Here is a 19,012-nt window from a genome sequence, read left to right as displayed (position 1 = left end):
AAAGAGAAGAAATGCTTTCCTCTGCATTCAGACTCCATAGTTCTTGATCTGGATATGGAGAGCATTTTCCCTCATGAGTCTTTTGGAATTGTCTTAGATCATTGCATTACTCAGGAGAACTAAGTATAACAAAATCGGTCATCACACCAGTGTTACTGGGTATTGTGTACAGTGTTATCCTGGTTCTGCTCACTTCACTCAACATCAGTTCATACAAGTCTTTCCAGGTTTTTCTGAAGTCCACCTGCTCACTATTTCTTATGGCACAATAGTATTCATTACATTCATATACCACAGCTTGTTCAGCCATTTCCCAATTGGTAGGCATCCCTTCAATTTCCATTTCTTTGCCACCACAGAAGAGCTGCTATAAATATGTGGGTCCTTTTCCTTTTTTTATGATGTCTTTGGTACACAGACCTAGTGGTGGTATTGCTGCATCAAAAGGTATGCAGTTTTATAGCCCTTTGGGCAGAGTTCTAAATTGTTCTCCAGAATGGTTGGATCAGTTCACAACTCCATCAACAATGCATTAGTGTTCCAGTTTTCCCCCATCTTTTCCAACATTTATCATTTTTCAGTTCTGTCATGTTAGCTAATCTGATAGGTGTGATATGGTACCTCAGAGTTGTCATTTGCATTTCTCTAATCAGTAGTGATTTAGAACATTTTTTATGTGACTATAGTTAGCTTTAATTTCTTCCTCTGAAAACTGCCTGCTCATATCCTTTGACCATTTATCAGTTGGGGTATTTTATTGTTTCATGGTGTCTCATGGATTCATTAGCTTCTACTTGCTGAATTCTAATTTTTAAAATCTAATTTAGAATTTTAATAACTTTAATTTTTGAGGCATTATTTTCCTCAGTGAGCTTTGTACCTCTTTTTCTATATAGGCCCAATTCTGACTTTTAAGGAGTTCTTTTCTTTAGTAAATTTTTGTGTCTCTTTTACCATTAGGTCAACACTGTTTTTTTAAGGTGTTATTTTCTTCAGTATTTTTTTGTGCCTCTTTTACCAATCTGTTAGTTCTTTATATATCTGTGAGTGTGTGTGTAAATTTTTTTTTTTTTTTTGCTTCACTCCTGTTTCTTTTACTATTTTTTCCTCTACCATTCATTGCTTCTAGGAATTCTTGTTGGACATGTGCCTATTTTGCATTCTCTCCCCCCTCCCTCTTTTGAGGCTTTGTTTGTGGTCATCTTTATCAGTTGTTATCTTCTGAGTTTGTGTCTTGTCCTTCCCTGCCACTATAGTAGCTCTTTATGGTGAAATTCTTTTTTTGTTTCTTACTTATTTTTCCAGCCTGTTTCTTGACTTTAAACTTTATGTTAATGTTGGGCTGTGTTCACTTTGGAGTTAGAAAACACTGTGTGAAGCTACTGTGTGGGCTTTTTCATGCTGCTGTTTTCAGAGCTAGATCTAGGTGTCTTCAAGTTTTTGGTGCCTCCAAGATGATTTGATCTGGGTAGAGGTGTGGTCATTGTTCTCCTGGTCTGTGCTGTGGTCTTTATCCAAGGGCCTTTGCTTTTTAGCACCTGCAAGCTCTAGCACTGCTCTTGGTCCTGGAACTCTTACCAGGTCCCCTGCTCTCCTTTGTCCACAAGTCTTGGTGTTCCTCTCTGCCTTCAAAATGCAACCAAGACCCCTGCTCCCTTTGGATGGACCACAAGCACTCCTTCCTAGAAATATGATGCAGAACTTTCTTATGATCAATAGAGATGCTAAACCTAATGCCAGCAAAGGGTCCCTGTAATTTCTTTCTGACCAGTTGTCTGACCCCCTGAAAACTTCTGTCATTGGTGCTTCTGCTGGGTGAGTTCCAGGCCAGCTCTTGACCCAGTGTCACAGATCTTTCCTACCAGCCTCTATATTGTCTTAGGCTTTAAAAATGTCTTACCCTGACATTCTGTTGACTTTGCCACTCCAAAATTCGATTTGAGGCTTTTTAAAACGTTGCTTGAAGGGGGATGTTGGGAATGTTCATCTGGGTTGCTGCCTCTAATTTACCATCTTGCCTCTGTCTCTTCTGGGTAGTATTTTTTTAGTACCTCACAGCCTTCCAGTAGAATTGAAATTGCTTTACTGCAGGGTCAGCGTTTCACTTTTAAATTTGTTTCCCTAGCACATAGTTTAGAGCCTGGTAATTTAGTGTAGGTCCTTCATAAATGATGAATAATTATTAAGTATCTAATGCTTGCTTGGTTCCATGTATGTTATGTGCTGTGAGGGATACGAAAAAAGTAGACATGGTCCTTTTCACAGAACTTAAAATTTTATTTAGAAATAATGTTAAAAAATGTATTTTAAAAACAAAATAGTAAGTATAAATTTAATGTTCACTATGTACCATATACTGTGCCAAATATTTGTAATACAAAGAAAGGGGGGGAAATAGTCACTTCCATCCAAGAGATAAAGTGTAAACTACTGTAGATTTTATACAAGCTACATACAGAACAGAATAATTTAAGGGAATCTGAAAAGATAAAAGCATTGCCATCAGCAGGGGAACGAGGAAAGGCTTTTTGGAGAAGGTGGGATATGAATTTAGTTTTGAAAGGAGTCAAGTGAAGTTAAGATGTTTCACAATATATATTTCATAGAAAAATTCTTTTTTTAAAACATAATAATGTGTTACACAATAATGTTACACAGCTAATATGTACTGAAAAAGTTATGTGTAGATTAAATTTCTGCAAATCAAAACATTTAAATGCACGAGGTCAGAAATTTTAAACTTTTTTTTGAGTTGTAGATCCTTTTGAGGTCTGGTTAAGCTGACAGACTCCTTCTTAGATTAGTATTTTAAATACATACCATAAAATACATAGGATTACAAAGGAAATCACATGTGTTGAAATATGTATTTCAAGACATTTTAAAAAACAAGTTCATAGACCCTTATGTTAAGAACCCCTGCACTATGCAAATTACTGGTGTTGTCAGGAAAAACACTGAACTTTTAGTTAAGAGGACTTGAGTTAGAATCCCAGCTATGCTGTTTACTATTTATATGACTTTAGGCAAATCACTCACCTTCTTTGGGTTTCAACTTCCTCATCTATGAGTTTAAGTTATTTGGAGTAGGAAATTTGAGGTTCTGTCACGTTCTGAAGTCTCTGATTTCTGTCATTTAATGGAGCCATATGGTTAAATCTTTTGTATAGCAAAGAATCCTTTAACATGAATAATTATCTCCCTCTTGTGGTACTCTCCAGAATTGACTTTAGGATTTACTGTCTTGATGGCTCAATGGCAAATCCAAACGTCAATAATTATAGCTAGCATTTATTTGGCATTTTAATGTTTGCAAAGGACTTTTCAAATAGCTATCATTTGGCCAGCATTTTCACCACCTTGTGTGATTTTTAAACCAGCTCATTTGTTCTCTCTAATACAGATGCCTTAATTAACTAGTTTTTCATAAGTCACAAAGCATTTATTAAGTACTTACTTTATTTGAGGCATCATGCTAAGCTCTGATTATATAAAGAATGGCAAAGGGGCAGCTAGGTGGCACAGTGAGTAGAGCATTGGCCTTGGAGTCAGGAGGACCTGGGTTCAAATTGGGCCTCAGACACTTCATACTTACTGGCTTGTGACCTTGGGCAAGTCACTTAACCCTAATTGCTGGGCCTTCCCCAGCTCTAAAAAAAAAATGGCAAAATCATTGATCTTTGCCTTAGAGGAGCTCTCATTCAAATTGGGAAGATAACATGTAAACAACTACATGCAGATAAGATATATACAAAGTAGATGAAAGGTAATCTCAGTGGGATGACACTAATAGTGGAGACAGAAGGACCAGGAAAGGCCTCTTGTGGAAAATTGGATTTGAGCTCACTCTTAAAATAACCCAGAGAAACTTGGGAGACAAAGAAAGGTGAGGAGGGAGAGCATTTCAGGAACAGGGGGAAAGGCAGTAAATTAACAAGGCGTGGGGGAGATGGAATGTCAATCTTTTAAATATATGTGCATGCGTGTGTGTGTGTGTGTGCATGTATACATACATATAATTTTATTTTTATATTATTTTATTTTGTTTTGTTTTATATGTTAAAACAATTTTTTAACATTTTTTAAAAGTTTTGAGTTCCAAATTCTATCCCTCCTTCCCTGCTCTCTCATATTCTAATGGGGGAGATCACTGGTAAGTCTTAAACGTTTAAAATGCAAATGCATGATTAAGGTAACACATTGACAAATTCACTTATGGCCATCAGACCTCACCTGTAAATGACTCATGAGGCATTTTCCAATCTTGATAGTGGATTAGGTTTTAGACCATAGGCTGGCAGTGATTATCAATGAGTGGGGAAAAGAGAATAAGATTTGGTAATAAGACACAGACACGCCAAATGGTTGACTTCCTAATTTGGTCAAGTTCTTGCCTTGTTATTTTAATGAACTCTAAAAGGTGTGATGGGGAAAGCAATGCCCTGCACAGTGATATACTGTTGTAATTTCACTTCCAAATGATTACTGTACTTGGACTTACTGCTCAATGACTAGGATCCTCTTACCTCCTTACTCTCTATATCCCAGTGATTCTGAATCCCCGACTTCTTCATTCTTTTCCCTATACCCAGCTGCACACTTTTTCACTCCTGTCTTTCTTAACCCCCTACCCCACCAATATCGCACTCCAGATCTACATACCCCTTTTACTAAGTTCTCTGGATTTACAGCTTCATAATTAACAAACATGCTTTCATCGTTCTGTTTTCCTTTCTCATTCCTTCAGTCTTCTGATATTCACTGATATCTAGATTCTTCCTGGTGACATTGTACTCCTGTTACCATTTTAGTTGTGGTTGTACTTTCATTCATAATCTTGATTCACTGGTCCTACAGGGGAACTGAAAAATATCCCTTGATCTCCATTGCAACTTCCAGTTTCTGCCTCTATCACCATCATTCAATAATTTCTCTGCTGCTGTTGATGCTATTCATGCCTCATAATACACATCCTGACATCTGTTATCTACCTTGACCCTAGGACATTTCTCTTTTCTACCACCATTTCTTCAGTGTCTGGCTCACAGTCTTTTTAACCAAATTCTTCCCCTCATTAGGACATTTCAGCTACATATTGATATTCCCTCAAATACCTCAACTTCCAGGTTCCACGGTCTACTCAGTTCCCATGATCTGCTTCTTTATTCTGTCTTAGCTACCCACCGGTATAGTCATGCCCTTGAACTTAGTATCACCCACAGGTGCTACCGTTACATAATCATATACTCTGACATTTCTTTATCTGATCGTAACCGTAACTTTTTATCATTCCATGTTTACCTTATGATCTCTAGTCCTTTTCTTCATTTTCATTGTGACTCCCAATTTCTAAAGCTCTCAATTCTTTTCCAGACCATCACCTTGCACTGGCTATATCTCTTCCCTTCCCCCTCTTGATGCCTGAATCAATTCAGTTGTTCTCTGTCTCTTTTATGTTGTTTTTTTTTTTAACTTGACACATAATTTCATTGGTTGCAGAAGACTCCCTATTATAGGGAAGCTCATTGTACCTATGAAAATCACAACTCTGCTCCTGAGCTGCACTGGGGCACTGAGAGTTTTGTAGCTATCCCAGGATTATACAGCCAGTTTGAGCCAGAGGCTAGATTTGGGGTTCAGCTCTTCCTGACTCCAAGGCAAGCCATCTATCCTCTATGCCCTGTTGTTTCATAATGTATCGTATGTCTCATTAATCTTCTCTTCCTTTTAAAATCCATTGCTATGTCAAGGTCTGAGAACCAAAAAGGAAAACAGACTGAGGTAGATGGTTAATTCACTTTTTTAGTCATATTATCCCACTTAAGTGCCAAATACTGAAATCTATTCTGGAGGACGACAAGATATAACCCATACAACTTTTTTGAAGGGTGAGGAGAGAAGGAATTGTCAAATGGGCCAGAATTGGGGATTTTTGTCTATGCTTTTTGTAGGTTTGTTTGTTTTTTTTTAATTTAGAGAAGCGCCTATGAAAATGGGTCTGCTTAAGGGCTTCAGGAGATTTGTGTAGACCTAACAGAAATCTTGCCTTTTTCTTTAAGCTTTTTTTGAAAGCATTCTTGGAGCATTTATTTTGAATAAAATTTTTAGTGTTCCATTTTTTAATTTAATTGTTGCTATGATATTGGGGAATCCACTTTTTAAAAATATATAGATTATATTTCATGCTAAAGATAAGATGCTGCCAGTTATTGTTAGAATTCTCGCCCTAGCTGACATCTCAATGATATATATGGCTATTTTAAGAAATGCTATTGTCACCCCAATAGATGAAGCAGTACTTGGGAATTTTAAGAACTCAGAATGCAATGAGTAATAGTATTTTTGCTCCACTATTCTCATGGTTGTTGACTTGAAAGTAACAAGGTCTCATTTCAGTTCTACTCTTTATTATTTTTATTTGCTTATACCGAATAATAACTTTTGAAAGCGTCAACTGATTTTTGACCAGGGATAAAATTGTCCATTTGGCAGGCTCTCACTGTTTCTTTTTTTGGTAATTTTCAGGAGCTTTCCAGTTGAACAAGCTTGTCTTTCACCACTTTATTGCCTCCTCTTTCTCTCTCCCCCCACTTTGGTAATATAGTTCTGACAATAGGTAGAATTGTTCAGACTTTTTATTTAAAAAGGCCATGTTCTAATATTTTTTTTACTAATTTATTTTAACAGAAACCAAAGAAGCCACCACCTCCTTCCAAGGGTCCAGGTATGTAAAAACATTCTGTTTCAACTTATGTAGTATGAAACAATAAAGGGATAGGATGTGAATTTAATAAAAATGTCATTACTTCTGTTCTTGCCATTAAAATGGCATGTTCCCTAGCAGAATCAATGCGTCTCTGAAAAATATTTAGGAAGTTCAAGAATTTTAGTTAGATACTTTCACAATTTGCCTGACCCTCTGCCACCATCAGACTTTCTGGATGTTATTTCTTGGTGATGGATGGTGACTCTTCTGAAGGCCAGTGGTATGTGCTTTTTGCCTCATGGCATTTAGCCTATAATACTTTGTCTTATATCTTTAATATTTACAAATAAGATACCAGACAGAATATGAACTAGTACTAGGCATATCTTCTTTTTGTCCAGGAACACACATTTCCTTCTCAATAACATCTTGTCTGTCCTACTCTGCTCCCCGCTTTAGACATTCTGCCTCTTCTAACCAAACAAGAAAGGTTCTGGTATTGCCCTTTAAATTTTGAAACTTATCTAAGTAGTGTAAGCCATGCTATCTGTATGTAGTTCTTTTCTTTCTTCCCTCTTCACATAGGGTATCTCACCCTTACGTGGGGATGTTCTGCTCAAATGGAATGTAAATTTTAATCTCTGAACCTTTTTTGTTGTTGTTTTGCTTTTTATTCCTTAAAGACCAGCCTGAACCCCAAATTACTCTGGTCCCAGACCAAGCCTTAGTTGGTCACTGTTTGGGTCCTGATTGACTCAGAATGAAGGTAAATGACAATTGTTTCTGTTTTGGTCAGAAACCCTGAGGGTCTTTGCCTCCCAGGTCTATTTTTTTTTTTAATTTAAGAGGCTATTCTTTGCCTCATCTCTTTTTTTTTTAATTTATTATTAAGCTTAATCAGGGAATGGGTGCTGCCTCAGTCAAACTGAGACCTGTTCAAGACCTTAACTTGAAATGGCCAACATCCCCTAATGCATCTTGGGCTATCTCCAGTTGTCCTTATCCATATCTAGCCACTGGACCCAGAGGGCTCTGGAGGAGAAAGTGAGGCTGGTGACTTTGCACAGTCCTCCCTAACTTAAATCCAGTTCATTTTCTTGTCATCACATCACCTCATTGATGTCATGGTCTTCTTCGAGAAAGAAGGACAAACAGCAGCAAATATGTAATAGAGGGAACACTGAATTTGACTGATGGACCTCGGTTTCAATTTCTGCTCTGCTAGTTAATAACACTAACAGATATAGAATGCTTTTTTTGTGACAACTCCATAAAGTTGGCAATGTAAGTACTGTTACTACAATTTTACACATGAGAAAACTGAGACTTGGGGAGGTTAAGTGACTTCTCTATGATCACACATCTTTTAAGTGTCTTTAAAAACCAGGAATCTAACATACATTTCCTGGTTTCAGGTCCTTTGTTCTGTCCACTGTGCCACAAGCCTATGTGATTTTTGACAAATTAATTCACTTCTGAGCCTCTGTTTGCTTCTTTGTGAAAAAAGTGGATTGGACTATGTGACCTCCAACATCTCTTGTAGTTCTAAGATACTGTGATTTGTAAATGTTCAGTGACAGAAATAAGCACAATTACCAAACTTAATAGAAATTCATATATAAATCCGAATGCTAATTTATTAATTTACAGTATGAAATTAGGTACTTCATTTATAAAACAAGGAATTTAGACTTTGAGTCCCCCAATACTGTGATACTATAAACCAGTTAAAAAGGAGGGAAATGGTTTTATAAATTAGGCTTCTAGAATCTAAGGAAATGAAAATGATTGTCATAGTTGGTTTTGAATGCAAACCATATTCTGGAAATCTTTGTGATACATTATTTGAATTATTGAATTGAATTGGATTTCAATTAAATTGTCTCAGTGTTGCTATAGCTGATATTTTAATGAGACCAAAGTTAACCCATTAATTTACAGTTACAAAAACTGAGGTGCATAGAGATGGAACTCTTCAGAAGGTTCTTGTGTGCCCTGATTAGTTAAGTTCTGACTTCAAAGAATGTTTCTTAGAATTGTTGTATATAATTTATTTCTTCATGGGGTATACTGTTAAGAAACATCATTCCTTACATTCCCTCTACATAAACCTCTAATAATGTATATGCATAGTGAAACTCAGTTTTAAAGAACAAGTTTTGAATCCAAAGTCACTTTCATGGAAACAGAGCGCTAAAAAACTGGAAGAGGATTTAGTGATCAGCTAGTTCGATTTTATTGTATGGATAAGGAACTAAGACCTAGAGAGAAAAGTGACTTGTTAAATGATAGAGCCAATATTCGATAGAACCCAGGTGTTCTGGCTTGTTGGTTTAGTGATATTCCCTTATGCCTTCTATCTATCCTTAGTTATTTAGAAGCTCAACTTTCATTTTTCATTATAAAGTATAAAAAGAATTATTAATATGTTTTACAATTATAAAAAGCCAGTGAAATGTCTGGTGCTTTTGTTTTTTCTTTTAGCTCCCAAGCCTGAACCTACAATTTTAGAGAAGAAGTATTTTACTTCTAGGCTTGAAGAAAAGGGTAAGGTTTTATTTGTTTGTTTGTTTTGGGAAAAAGTAGCTTACTACTACAAGAATGTTTAATTAGTGTGGGAATTTTTAGGATGATTGGGAAAGCTTGAACTAGTTTAAGAGAATAGAACACTATCTAATCGATTTCCAATTTTGACCTCTTGGTGAACCAGTTCGGCACTATACTATCGTTTACTCTTGAATGTCTTGTTCTCTTGTCCAAACCCTAACTCTGGATTACTTTGCCTCCTTTGCTTCTGTTTGAATCCTGTTGAGTGGAACTGGAAGAAGTCACAAACCTGGGCTGCCTGAGTCCACTACAAAATTATGCTACTTCATCTCACTTGCCTTAAACAAGATAGTTCTCCTGCTGCCTAACTGCATCTTTACTCTATGCACCATAGCAGTATCAAACCTTCTTTACTTATGCCTCTCACAGCACAGCCTTCCCATCCCTACCCACTCAGACAATCTTTTGTAATACTTCACTGAAAAAATTGAAGCCATTCATCTTAAGTTCCTTCTTTCTCCCTCTTTTCTCATTGAAATCATTTTCTCTCTTCTTCGTGACCTTAATCTCTGATGAAGAGATGGCCCTTGTTAAGCCAGCCTCTCTATATCTACCCTTGATCCTATTCCTTCCTGTCTTTTCCAGGAGATTGCACACACTGTCATTTCTACCCCATACCCAGTATTCAATATTTCCTTATGTTCTGGATGTTTTCCTTGCTGCCTGCAACACACTCTATTTTCCTCCATTCCTTAAAAAAGCCCTCATTAGACCTTATCATCCCAGTTGTTATCATCCTATATCTCTCCTCCCCTTCTTAGTTAAAATTCACCTACTCTAACTTCCTTTTAAATTGTCAACAGTATCTTTGACCCTAATTTTATTCAACTAGAAGTACTTTCTCAAAAACTACTACTGATCTCCCAATCACCAAATATAATGGCACTCTCAGTAGAGTTTGATACTGCTGATCACCTCTCCTTTTGAATACTATCTCTCTATATTTTTTATGGTATTCTTCTCTCTTGGTTCTCCTACCTGATTATTCCTTCTCTTTCTCCTTTGCTGGATCTTTATCTGTGTCATTGTAACAACAGTGTTGCTAGCAGCTACTGTGACTGTGTAAGACCAATAACACGAACACACAGAAGGGCTACCAACACAGGTTCTTTGATCTGCTTTTCTAAGGAAAGCAACTTTGAGGGGTTAACAATCTCAGTTTAATTAAACATACATATATCATTCACTTAGTTGGCAGGGGGAGGAGATCAGCCCCCTGATCTTCAGGGCAAATACAAACAGAAATTGCAAGCATACATTATAAACAGAGCAAATAACACAAGCTAGTCTGTCCATAGCAGTACATACTTACCAGAGAAGCAGCACCAACATCTGGGTTATTAAAGGGGGGAGGGCTGTTTCAAGGGCTAGCCCAGTGTCTCATCACTGTTTCAATGAGTGTATCCCCAAAAGCAAAACACCAACCTCAGAGCTGTTACACCCTGCTCAGGGCCCTGAGGGCTTGAGGGTATGGGAGAGTTCTTCAGTCGCTAGTATCACATCATATACAAATCAATGACTCTCTGCTGCCTTGCTGCTGAGAAGCACTCCAAGACAAAAGATCCCACTTTACCTGTCCCATTCAAACAAAGGTGAGACTCATTAAAGTCACTTGGTTGCCTTAGCATACCAAAAGAGAAGAACAGCAAAAAATCCTGCCCTGCTTACCATTACAGTCACATTCACTAACCTGGATATATCACCAGGCCTCTGCCTGACAATCTTTTTTATTTTCACTCTGTACTCTCTCCCTTTTTCCTCTGGGCTAAATTTCACTCAGGTTAGCCAATCCAATGTTCTAGGCTCATAACTAGAACAAAGTATGATATTCCTAGGCCATATAATATTAAAATAAAAAGGAGTTTTATTAATGATAACATGGAAAAGATATTCAGCAGAGTTACAGCATTAGTTTAGGGGACACAGCTTCGCTTGTCTTAAGGATCAGAAGGGTGTGTTGCTGCATGACAGGAAGGAGTTCGTCACTTCTGAGGTGTGTTGTCTCTTTATGACCTAGGCGACAGGGAACTTACATCAATAGTGCACCCTTATTTCCCCGGACCTGTGTCTCTGGGATAGCTTTCTTGATTTTTTTTTTTTTAAGGAAAAACTATCCTAGCCTATGTGAAGCAGATGTACCTCTTATCGTATCCTACCCCTTGATGATAGGTCCTAAAAGTCTCCTAGGAGACTTTCTACTTCTTAAATGGCCTTAGGACCTTTACTCGGCAACCCTGGCCTTGGGCAGGCAAGAAGCCTGGAATAGGAAGCATTGGAGGTAGAAAAGAAAGACCAAAACAGAATGATACCAAGACAAAATATAACACAATTAGTATAGGCAGCACTAGAGAAGCATTGGTATGGGTCGAAGGAAAAAAAAACACAACAAAAATAGCTCCCTACTTCCCCTCCCTCCCATCCTCCCTGCACATGGCCTCCTGAAGACAGAGCTTAAGTGAATATGGAAGACAATGACCAGAACTCCTTGTCTTTGCCTCTTCAGTTTGGAAAGCACCAAATTTTTCTGCCTAACCATCTGGTTCATGTGAAACATCAGAGTCACAGCATAGATAATGTTATTTCCTGCATCCTCACTGATCCTTATCATGGGTCAGCTATAGTTACCAAGAGGTCATTACCCTTTTATATGTGTAACTAGGGTCAGGGTCATTACCAAGATGCACTTTGTACCACTCTAGCTCACTCGTCAGGAAATTCACCTTCTCTGTCTGCTCCACTTTCCCCCTGGGAGTCCTATTGGAAAAGGATACCATATGCTCACATATTTTCCGCTTCTTCTGCAGGAGCCACTATCTAGTTATATAGAGATGATTTCATTTCCTCCTTCTTGTTAGAAAGCAAGGCACTTCCCAGCAATTCAACCTTGGAAGTTACAGAAATTACATCCTCACTCCAGTAGTATGGAGGCCTTATCAGTTCTATTGAGGATATAGTAAACCAGCAGGTTTTGATTAGCCGCCTTGTATCACTACAGTCACTTTTTTGATGTTGCCCTCCTCAACCATCGCCTATGAGGCTGCCGATGCCTGCAGGGCAAACCATCATCAAAAATGGCCTCAGCAACGGATGTGACAACCTTCATCCCTGTAGTCCACTTTAAGCTGCCAGGTGTCATCTTCCTTTCCCCAGTGGCCACACAGTGTATGTAGACTGTTTGAATATGTCCCTTGAGGTAACTAGTTTTGGGCAAGCCAAGCCAGGGCTTAGCTTCCTTTTTCTGTTGTGATCATTTTCTCATTTAGCTGAAGTAACTATATATTTCATGTCATGTAGGTAGTATCACCTGAGGATCTCCCATAGTCCCAATTCACAAGTTCTTACCTCCAAGGTTAGAAACATCCATTGTAAGATTACCATTCATTTATCTCTGTTCATGCAGAAGAGCAAAGAAGAGGGAGCCAGAGAACTAGTGGCCCAGTTTACGAAGCAGCTTGTTTGAAGCCATTTGAACTGCTCCAGAGTGGGGAAGAGGGTTACTTTCTCGCAGTCTCTCCCAGGAGCTTCCAGTGACAAGAGTGTAGTAGGCAGCTAAGTAGTACAGCAAGTGGATAGATAAATGGACCTGGAGTCAGTAAGACTTGAGTTTAAATTTGACCTTAGACACTTTAATAGCATTTAACTTCCATCTGCTTCAGTTTCCTCATCTGTCAAATGGGTATAATAATAGCACCTACCTCCCAGGGTTGTTGTGAAGATCAATGAGCTAATATTTGTAAAGCGCTTTGCAAGTCTTTGGAAGTGCTGCATAAACGCTGGTTATTATTGACATGCCGCACATTCTGGAGTGAGAAGGGAAACTGACTTAGCTCCACCTCATCTCCTTAGTGATCTGTCTTTAAGTCAGACAGGATACACTTGACACTTCTGTCCATATCCCCAATTTTGGAAAGTTCTTTGGGTCCCTGAGGACCCACAGTCATTGGTCCTTCATAGTACATCTCCCAGGATCTTTCACTAAAGGTTTTCAATAAAGTTCATGTACAGTTGTCTCCTAAATGCCATATAAAGTCTCCTACAGACCTTCAGCAGTCAGACAGTCCCCAAATTGATAAGTCTTTAGAGAGGGCCAGGCTTATAAATAGAGCCTGGAGATAAAATCACATCTAAATAGAAAATGATGCAAGTTCAGCAAACAACTTATGTCCATTATTTGCCCCTTTGCCTTAAGGGTATGCCTTGTAACGACCAGAGCATATTCATCTCCTATTGATCTATGGTAGTGATATTAGCTGTCCAAAGCTGTTAGCGGCATCTTTACTCTCCCTATTCTATCAAGACCACGTGCTCTATACATTGAGAAGCATTGTGCCACAGGGAGCCATGCTCTCTGTAGTAATAATCACCGGGATTCCCTCTTCTCCCAGATCTTTCTCCACTTCAGTCCTTCCATACCAATCTTTCTGACTACTATGCATGTTCCTGGTCAGGCGAGATTCAGGTTAGTCCAATGGTTTAGGTTCAGGATTAGAATGAAATGAAAATTTCTAGGCCACATAACATTATTTAAGAGGAATTAATATCGTGGAGTGGATGGGATATTCAGTAAAGTTATAGCACGTATTCAGATAGTCCACTCTCCTTGTCTCCATTGGAAGTTGGACCTGGTCAGGAGTTTTAGTCATGTGTTGTCTCAAATAGCCATAGGGATTCTGTGAAGGCTGAGGAACACTGACTCCTGATGGGCTGGATTCTTTATCTTAAGTGACCAGTAAACTACATCCATGATTCAAGCCTTATCTTTGAACCAGTTAAGTCTCTAAAATGATTTTCTTTTCTTGCCTTTTGAAGGAGAAACAGGTCTACTCCGTGTAGTAGATGTTGCTCTTACTCTATAGTTATCTCTTCTACACAGGGACTTTCTCCATCATGGTTTCAGTGTATTGAGTATCTGCATAAGAAATTAAATGGGAATTCTGGGGGAGTTTTGCAGAAGCTGCAGATGACACACAAAGGCCAGCAGACTACACAGAAAAAGCTTAGGAAGACAGAAATACACAAAATACATGTATAGTATTGTGTAATATCAATATCTCTTAGGGAAATATTCCAACTTTTGGTACAAATGGAGGGCCAAAAAATTTATGCTTATTTTTCAGATCGTGGGAACTGCTGTGATGTGGAAGGGGTTGAATTTGATGATCTTATCACCTCCCATAGATTCAGTTATCTCTAAGCAGATAAACTGTTGCAGCTAGATGGCACAATAGACATAAAGTGCTGGACTTGGTGTCAGGATGACTCATCTTCCTGAGTTCAGATCAGGCCTTACATACTTACTAGCTGTGTGACCCTGGACAGGTCACTTAATCCTGTTTGCCCCAGTTTACTTTTCTGTGAAATGAGCTGGAAAAGGGAATGGCAGACTACTCCAGTATCTTTGCCAAGAAAACTACAAACGGGGTCACAAAGAACCAAACGTGATGAAAAATGACTGAACAACAAGAAGCAGTTAACTTCTAGACTTTGATATCCAATCTTAGATTCTCTTCTGATTGCCAGTCCCATATCATATACTGCCTAACATACACTTCAAGCTCTTGTGTCCTATAGTCTTCTCAAACCCATCCTATTCAAAACTATTCATTCTCCTTATTCCTTTAAAACCTATTTTTCTTTTAAACTCCCTAGTTACTGTTGAAGGCACCACCTTCTTTCTAGTCACTCAGGATCACAACCTTGGCATCAATCCAGTCTTCTTATTCTCACTCCACATATCCAGTCACCAAAGGCTTTGAAGGTATTTCTGTCTCTGCAATATCTGCTGTATGTTTCTATTTACCCAGTCATGCACTGCAGTTCAGGCTGTGATCAACTCTTTCCTAGATCATTAAATCATCTGTATTTCCTGCCTCAAGTCTGTCCCAACTCTAATCCATTCTCTATACAGCCACTAAAGAGATTTGCACCTTAGAGGATTAGAACTACTAGCTCTCTCTTAGTCCACTGAACATTTTAGTAACTTTAACCAATGTCACTCAACCAGTAGGTGTCACAAGTGGGACTTGAATGCTATTCTTACTGGTTTCAAGGTTTGCTGTCTACTACATTATGCTGCCTGACGTATATTTGTTTCAGGAATGAAGTCAGCACTTCCCAGTGGTTATTAGACATTTAATTCATATTCATTTAACATCATTTTTTTTACCTGCAGATGACAAAAAATGTTCCCTAGTTAAATTTTTAAAAGGAGTATGTGAGAATGTAAGACTGGAGCACCATAATTTTGCTACAACTTAAATCTCTGTTTAACTGATTTATTTTTAAAATTAGAATGTATAGTTGAAAAGTGCTTTGTAAATTTGTAGCATTATGCTAAATGACTTGCAATAATTGAAACATGAAAACATTCTTGATTTTTAGTTCTTTTATGATTTTGATTAATTTCTCAATCAGTTGTCTATAATGAGGCACCATAGCTTAATTAAAATAAAGATCAGATTTGATAGAAAACTAGAAGTTCAAACTGACCTATTTAAGTAAGTTACTAAGGTTGATAAATGGAAAACAAATGGAGGAAAGAATATCAACACCACATACAAATTTCTCACAGATAAATCAGTTGTTCTAATGAGGAAACTGAAACAGCCCCAAAACACCTTAGTTAGCAAACACTTGATCTCTATGGCAGCTAAAAGCGGTACCAGTTTAGAATAAAAACTTAGCTATAAAATTTTACCAAAAAATGGCAGAAAATTACAAGCAGTGTTATGTCATAAAAGATCAAAAAACAATGGAAAGACTTGTTTAAAAAAAGGTTAGTAAGCTACCCAACTAAACAAAGTTATTCGATGAAAGTAGGAGGAGGACAACAAATGGACAAAAGATGAATAAAGTATATGAAATTTGTAAAGTAAGCTCTTTTCACCATGAAGGACAATGGAGTCATTGCGTTTGAACTCCTAACAGTCCTGATTTTACATCTGAGGAAATAGAAATAACATTGAAGAAAATGAAGATGTGAAAAGATGCTTAGGTTAGATCGAGCATATACAGAAGTCTATGCTGGAGGTAACAATATTGAGCACAATAAGGGTTTGATTTTAGGGTATCAGAGAGGATAATACCAGAGGCATGGTAGAATATTGGACTTGCTATATTATCTCCCAAAAGTTTGAAAGAAAAAATTGGTGACTAGTGATTAATAATGTCTGTTTTACTACCTATATGATTTTTTTTTATGAGAATCATCCATACTTACATTAAGGATGTCTTTGTTAAGTGTAGAAGCATTAATTAAGCTTTCAAAAGTGATATTCCACAGTAAACCACATATTTACCATCACATATGACTAAAAGATGTTGAGAATACAAGATTCCCTCTGTGCTTATTGTTTTTTAACTCTTTAAAAAACATTTGATTCAGTAAAGCAAGATAAAACTTTAATGGTTATCAATCCTTCAAGAAAGTGCATATGTCAAAATTATGGTAGATTTCTTTCAAAGGAAGGGGGGAACTAGAGAGCTCTTACTTTGATAACACTCTGGTCATTCATATCAAGTGAAGTATAAAAAGGGGAGACACATTTTATAAAGGTACTCATCACTGTGATTAAGGAGATCCAACACAGAATCCAGGCTAAAGGGGGAATTCCTATCATTGAATGAATGTTTGAGAAAGCATTTGTAATGTGCCAAGTTTGTGAAGTTCTGGGCATACAAATAACTAGTTCTTGTTGTGAGGGAGCCGACATTCTAATTGGGGATAACTGCACATGAAGGATGATAAGGTGAGGTCTTCCAGCTATTCCTCTTAGCAGATGAAATAATTTTGATAATATTATAATATCAAACACTAAGGTATTGCAGAGCCTCCCAAATTAAATTTATGACCCATCTAAAGAATTTGGACTATTGGCTCAGGAAAAATTATGTCTGTGTGTATATGTGTATATGTATAAATTGTGTATAACTTGTATATCACATAAGTTATATGTATGTGTATCTATGCACACATATATATTTATATAGATAATTAAGTAAACACTTGTTGTTTGTCCTCTATTTTTAAGAGTACTAATGACATAAAAATTCTCTCTCTCTTTCTCTCAGAAAACCTAAATAGTTTTGATTATGCTTACTTTCTTTTTTTTTTTTTTTAATTTTGTGTAGATGAAAAGTCAGCTTTGGAACAGAAGCCTTCAAAGCCAGCGGCTCCCCAGGTACCACCCAAGAAACCTACTCCTCCTAATAAAGCCAACAATTTATCAAGATCCTCAGGGATGATATATCCAAAGCGACCGGAAAAACCAATTCCACCACCACCACCTCCTAACTCTAAGTAAGTCATTTCATTTTGTATTAATTTTTCTGCCATCAAAAAATGATTTACATTACTAAGAGTTATAATATTTTTTAAAGTAACCCTCCTGACCTTATTTTCTGTTTCTTGGAAAAATGCTAATCTTACTGTGTGTATCTCCCAAATTATAATGGAAATATTATTGCTTTTGTGATATTATTTACCAGATTTAGACTTGTTAGTTTTATAGAATAGAAAGAATAAAATTAATTCTCAATTTTTTAATTTTTATAAGTTGCCAGTATGTTTAAATTTTTTATCTTATTTTTAAACTTAGGACCAAAAAGAGCAAATTATTACACATCAATTCCATATTATTTACCTTTTAAAGGTTTATATTAACTTTATGAAAATAAAATCACTTTGATTTTTTTTATTTTGCACATGTTAAATGATCACTCTTTGGTTCTTCATTTTAGGCTCAATGGGGAAGTTCCTACCTTCCCCTCAAAGACAGAAAATGAGCCAGTATTGAAACCAAAGCTAGATCCTGAACAAGCACCTCCTAGACCAAAATCAGTAGACCTAGATTCATTTGTAATAAGGAGCTCTAAAGAGATAGGTAAGTTAATAAATAGAATAATCTGTTATAATTTTTAAATCTGTGAATATATTTCTCATTAAACTTCTGATATATATATGTATACATACATACATACATACAGACAGACAGACATACACACACACACACATACATATATATATTTATCTTTGCCTGTGATTTTAGTGTGAAAAGTAAAGTGGTGCAAAGGCTTTAAACATTCATATTATATGTAGTTTGATTGAAAAGTGAAACTAAACTGCAGATGATTGACTTCGGTGATTTTAGATGATGTGCTATGTTTCTAATCATAAGGCTACAAGAGATTTTGAGAGAACATCTGCCTTAAACTACTCAAACTGTCTCAGACAGAATAGAATTCATCTTATTTTTAAATCATCCATAGAAATTCCACAATTTTATTGGTCATTTCTTGCAGTGCTAAACAACACTATTTGGCTTAAGAAATAACTACTTTGATTCCTCCCTGCTTTATTTTAAGATAGTTTCTTTTTTGCACTCTTATCTTTGATTAAATAGACTGTATAAAGACAGTTATATATTTGAATAACCTTTCATAACTTTTTCTCATAAGCTGACTGATATTCATGTTTATTTATTTTAGACACAGATCTTCAACTCTTATTCATCTTTGTGATTATGCTCTATATCTTTTCCCATTCCCTCCTGTTTAGTTGTGAGGTGCAGAATTGGAAAGTAAACTCTGGGATTTATATTTCACTAGTATACAATATCTTGTGAAGATTATCTTATAATTCTATCGGTAATATCACTACTGCCACTTTTTGTTGCACTTTGCCCTTTTATGTTACTATTT

At 36.9% G+C, this 19,012-nt stretch overlaps 1 protein-coding gene across 2 annotated transcripts in view; it reads left to right on the top strand.

Moving 5' to 3' along the window:
- The window catches only part of LOC118856385 (CD2 associated protein), a 165,882-nt gene that overhangs the window by 121,412 nt on the left and 25,458 nt on the right, over positions 1–19,012 (top strand). For both annotated transcript variants that reach the window (XM_036766673.1, XM_036766674.1), the window contains 4 exons: positions 6,688–6,724; positions 9,191–9,253; positions 17,444–17,612; positions 18,053–18,195. In XM_036766673.1, coding sequence (XP_036622568.1) covers positions 6,688–6,724; positions 9,191–9,253; positions 17,444–17,612; positions 18,053–18,195 — 412 coding nt within the window. The remainder of the gene's footprint in view (positions 1–6,687; positions 6,725–9,190; positions 9,254–17,443; positions 17,613–18,052; positions 18,196–19,012) is intronic.

The sequence above is a fragment of the Trichosurus vulpecula genome, chromosome 7 (assembly GCF_011100635.1).
Source record: "Trichosurus vulpecula isolate mTriVul1 chromosome 7, mTriVul1.pri, whole genome shotgun sequence".
NCBI classification, from domain to species: domain Eukaryota; kingdom Metazoa; phylum Chordata; class Mammalia; order Diprotodontia; family Phalangeridae; genus Trichosurus; species Trichosurus vulpecula.
Note: the sequence above shows the minus strand (reverse complement) of the source record. Positions and strands in the feature narration are given on the sequence as shown.